This window comes from Neopelma chrysocephalum, unplaced genomic scaffold, assembly GCF_003984885.1.
Source record: "Neopelma chrysocephalum unplaced genomic scaffold, ASM398488v2 Primary Assembly neopelma1_96491, whole genome shotgun sequence".
Classification (NCBI taxonomy): Eukaryota; Metazoa; Chordata; class Aves; order Passeriformes; family Pipridae; genus Neopelma; species Neopelma chrysocephalum.
In genome coordinates this window covers 29,600-34,104 of record NW_020925137.1, presented here as the reverse complement: position 1 = coordinate 34,104, position 4,505 = coordinate 29,600, and the positions used below count along the sequence as shown (strand labels likewise).

Sequence of the window (4,505 nt, the reverse complement as noted above, 5' to 3'; positions counted from 1 at the left end):
AAGGAAGAGGAGGAGAATGAGAAGGAGAAGGAAAAAGGAGGAGAGAAGGAAGAAGGAGGAGGAGAAGGGAAAAGGAGACGGAGGAGGAGAAGGAAAAATAAGGAGGAGGAGGAGAAGGAGAAGGAAAAAGGATAAGGAGGAGAATGAGGAGAAGGGAAAAGGAGGAGGAGAAAGAAAAGGAGGAGCAGAAGGAAAAGGAGAAGGAAAAAGGAAGAGGAGAAGGAAAAGGAGAAGGAGGAGGAGAAGGAAAAGGATCATCCTGGAACAAGTGGTCCACGACCCTCCAGTGCTGCTTTATCCCAAAGTTTGCTTTTCCTGCTTCCATAATTGGATGTAAATTGGGAAAGCAGCTTTTCCTGCTTCCATATTTTGGTGTAAATTGGGAAAGCAGCTTTTCCTGGTTCCATATTTTGTTGTAAATTGGGAAAACATCTTTTCCTGATTCCATATTTTGGAGAAAAATGGGAAAACAACTTTTCTTTGTTCCATATTTAGGTGTAAATTAAGAAAACAGCTTTTCCTGGATCCATATTTCATGTAAATTGGGAAAACAGCTTTTCCTGCTTCCTTATTTCTGTCTAAATTGGGAAAGCAGCTTTTCCTTGTTCCATATTTAGGTGTAAATAAGGAAAGCAGTTTTTCCTGCTTCCATATTTGGGTGTGAATTGGTAAAGGAGCTTTTCCTAATTCCATATTTTGTTGTAAATAGGGAAAACAGTTTTTCCTGGTTCCATATTTCATGTAAATAGGGAAAGGAGATTTTCCTGATTCCATATTTTGGAGAAAAATGGGAAAATAGTTTTTCCTTATTCCATATTTAGGTGTAAATTGGGAAAACAGCTTTTCCTGCTTCCATATTTTGGTGTAAATTAGCAAAACAGCTTTTCCTGGTTGTATATTTTGGTGTTGGGAAAGGAGCTTTTCCTGATTCCCTATTTTGGAGAAAATTGGGAAATCAGCTTTTCCTTGTTCCATATTTTGGTGTAAATTGGGAAAACAGCTTTTTCTGCTTCCATATTTTGGAAAAAAATGGGAAAACAGCTTTTCCTGGTTCCATATTTTGGTGTAAATTGGGAAAGCAGCTTTTCCTGGATCCATATTTTGGCGTAAATTGGGGAAAGAACTTTTCCTGATTCCATATTTCATGTAAATTAAGAAAACAGCTTTTCCTGCTTCCATATTTCTGTGTAAATTGGGAAAGGAGATTTTCCTGATTCCATATTTTAGTTTAAATTGGGAAAACAGTTTTTCCTTGGTCCATATTTTGTTGTAAATTAAGAAAACAGCTTTTCCTGGATCCATATTTGGGTGTAAATTGGGAAAGCAGCTTTTCCCGAGGTGGATTTTGTGGGAGTGCTGGATCCAAGGCTTCCCTGGGTTCAAACTGAGCTTTTCCTCGGGCTGTGCTGAATTAATTGGAATTCAGAGCAGCTCATTTATGGACTCCTTGTGCCAGGAAAAGGGAGGGAAGGAGCAGCTGGAAGTGGAGGAGGATCCTCTTGGCAATTCCTGCCAGTTTAAAGCCGTTATGAAACTCTGGGTGGGATTTGGGATCAATTGGAGCTGATCCCAAAGGGAGGAGATCTGTCATCTCTGCCCTCCTCATTCCCAGCCTGTTCCCACACATCTGAAACTTGGAAAAAATAAAGGATTTGGGTTTTTTTGGGGGCAGTTTTAGGGCATCGGGGAGGATAATAAGGCCAAAACTTCCGAAATTCTTCATTTTTCCAGCCTTTTCCACCATCCTCCCAAAGGGGTTTGATCCCACAAGCTGCTTCTTCCCATATTCCGCTTGAAAATGCCACAAAACACCAGAAATAATTTCCTAAATCTCCCTTTCCAAGCAGAGGAATCCTGGATTTGTCCCAGGGATGTGATTTGAGCAGAGCCAGGACAGGCAGAGCTCCCCAACTGCTCCGGGAAGCGAAATATCCCAAGGGAAAGCTGCTGTTTTAAAGGATTGCAGGTGGATATTGGTTGCTTTTCCCAAGTTTCCACGATGGGAGCGTTCCAAGGAAATGTTGTCGTGCTGCTCCAGCTCCTTGGATCGGGTTTTTCCTTCCCCAAATCGTTTCCAAAATACTTTTAGGCTGGATTTTGATCTCCTTTGCAGACTCGAGGTTCTGCTGCTCTTTCTTTCTGGGCTTTATTCCCTCAGGGAAGAAGGAAATGACTTGGAAAAGAAATTCCTTAAGGATTTTTTTTTTCTCTTTTTTTTTCACCACCACGACTTTGCAGCTCCGGGACTGGTTTTCCTGCTAAATATCCTAAATTATTGCAGGGAAAGCGGGAAAAATGAGGAATCCCGAGGCTGAGGTGTGGAATTAAAGATTCCTTGTGGGAGAGGGTCCTATGGATCGGCAGGAAAACCTTCCCCTCATGCCCGGTGGTGGGATGGGGACAAGCTGGGATAGCTGGATAAGGCTGGGAAAGGGATGGGGACAACTGGGATAGCCCAGGCTGGAGACAGGGAATGGAGACAGATGGATCAAGCTCCGATAGGGACAGGAGATCATGGAATCGTGGAATGGTTTGGGTTGGAAGGGAGCGGAAAGATCATGGAATTCCAACCCCTGCCATGAGCAGGGACACTTCCCACTTTCCCAGGTTGCTCTAACCTGGCTTTGGACACTTCCAGGGATCCAGGGGCAGCCACAGCTTCTCTGGGAATTCCATTCCAGCCCCTCACCACTCTCACAGCTAAGAATTCCTTCCCAGTATTCCATCTTACCCTCTGGCAGTGGGAAGCCATTCCCTGTGTCCTATCCCTCCATCCCTTGTCCCAATTCCCTCTCCAGCTCTCCTGGAGCCTCTTTAAGCCCTGGAAGGGGCTTTCAGGACTCCCTGGATCCTTCCCTTCTCCAGGCTGGACATTCCCAGCTCTCCCAGTTTCCATTATTTGGAGGACGCTTGGAGAAAACAACCAAGGCGAAAGAAGGAAATCCAGTCCCCTTCTTTCTGTTCAGGACTGTAAATAAATCCAATATTCCAGCTCAGTGTGTGGATTGGTCTCTGGCACATGGGGTGTAAGGACCTTTTTTGGGATAACAGTCGTGGAAGAAATGCTTCAGGTCACTGGGAGATGGGGACACCTGGACCAGGCTGGGCTGGGGACAGGGAATGGGGGCAGCTGGACCAAGGTGGGATGGGGACAGGTGTAAGAAAAATTCTTCTTTTAAATTTAGAAAGATGGCATAAAATCATGAAACAAAGGATTTATTCAGCGTGCTGGGTCTAGTCTCACACCGAGTTTTTTGGGGAGAAAAGACCCCTTGGGCATACAACTTATACATTTTATAGTTTTACAAAATCCCACCCTTTTCAGATCAGTTTAATATATTAATTTTTGCCTAAAAAGGTTTCTTTTCTCTGAAAAAGAGGCTTTCCCTTCCTTCCGATTGGCTGCAAGGCATCCTCTGTCAAAAATGATGGATCTTCCTTTGTTCTTCGCCCAAAGAGAAAAGGAACCTCGTGTACAAAATGCAATATATATAAAAAACCCCGTATTTTTATTTCTCATACAGGGGACAAGGGATGGGTGGCAGCTGGACCAAGCTTGTGAGAAAAAAATTCTCCCTTGAATTTAGAAAGGCTGCAAAAACTCACGAAACAAAAAGAAAGAATTTATTCAGCGCGCTGGGTCTGGTCTCACGCCGAGTTTTTCAGGGAGAAAAGACCCTTTGGATTTAAATTCCATCCCATCCCATGTCACCAGCCCAGCCTGGTCCAGCTGTCACCCATCCCTGTCCCCTGTATGAGAAATAAAAATACGGGGTTTTTTATATATATAGCATTTTGTACATGAGGTTCCTTTTCTCTTTGGGCGAAGAACAAAAGAAGATCCATAATTTTTGACAGAGGACGCCTTGCAGCCAATTGGAAGGAAGGGAAAGCCCTGTTTTCAGAGAAAAGAAACCCTTTTAGGCAAAAATGAATATATTAAACTTATCTGAAAAGGGTGGGATTTTGTGAAACTATAAAATGTATGGAATTTAAATCCAAAGGGTCTTTCTCCCCAAAAAACTCGGTGTGAGACCAGACCCAGCGCACTGAATGAATTCTTTCTTTTGTTTCATGAGTTTATGAATTTAAAAGAGGAATTTTTCCCACAGATGAGAGCTGGACCAGGTTGGGCTGGATGGGGTTGTGGAAGGAACAAGGTCTGGGCACAGTTAGACCGGGCTGGGATGGGAACAGAGACTGAGACCGGGGTGACCAGGCTGACATGGGCACAAGGGACAGTTGGCCCGGGCTGTGCTGGGCTCGGCTCAGGCTCAGGCCCAGGCCCGGACTCAGGCCCAGGCCTAGGCCTAGGCCCGTCTTAGGCCGCGCCGTCCCGGCGCCGTTGCCGGGCAACGGCCGCGCGCGCCACGTGACCGTTCTCGGGGCGCTCACGTGGCTCCGGGGCGGCGCCGGTTGATGACGTCACGGCGGGGAGCGGTACCGGGATGGCGGAACGGGAACGGCTGTGCCGGGAAATCCGAGCGCTCCAAGGTATGGGAATA

At 45.5% G+C, this 4,505-nt stretch overlaps 1 protein-coding gene across 1 annotated transcript in view; it reads left to right on the top strand.

Annotated features, from left to right (window-relative positions):
• Positions 1-4,374: 4,374 nt before the first annotated feature.
• Positions 4,375-4,505, top strand: part of LOC113981351 (zinc finger CCCH domain-containing protein 3-like) — a gene marked incomplete at its 3' end in the record, with an annotated part of 10,955 nt that continues 10,824 nt past the window's right edge. The window contains exon 1 of the mRNA XM_027708700.1: positions 4,375-4,494. Within this exon, the coding sequence (XP_027564501.1) occupies positions 4,449-4,494 (46 nt within the window). The remainder of the gene's footprint in view (positions 4,495-4,505) is intronic.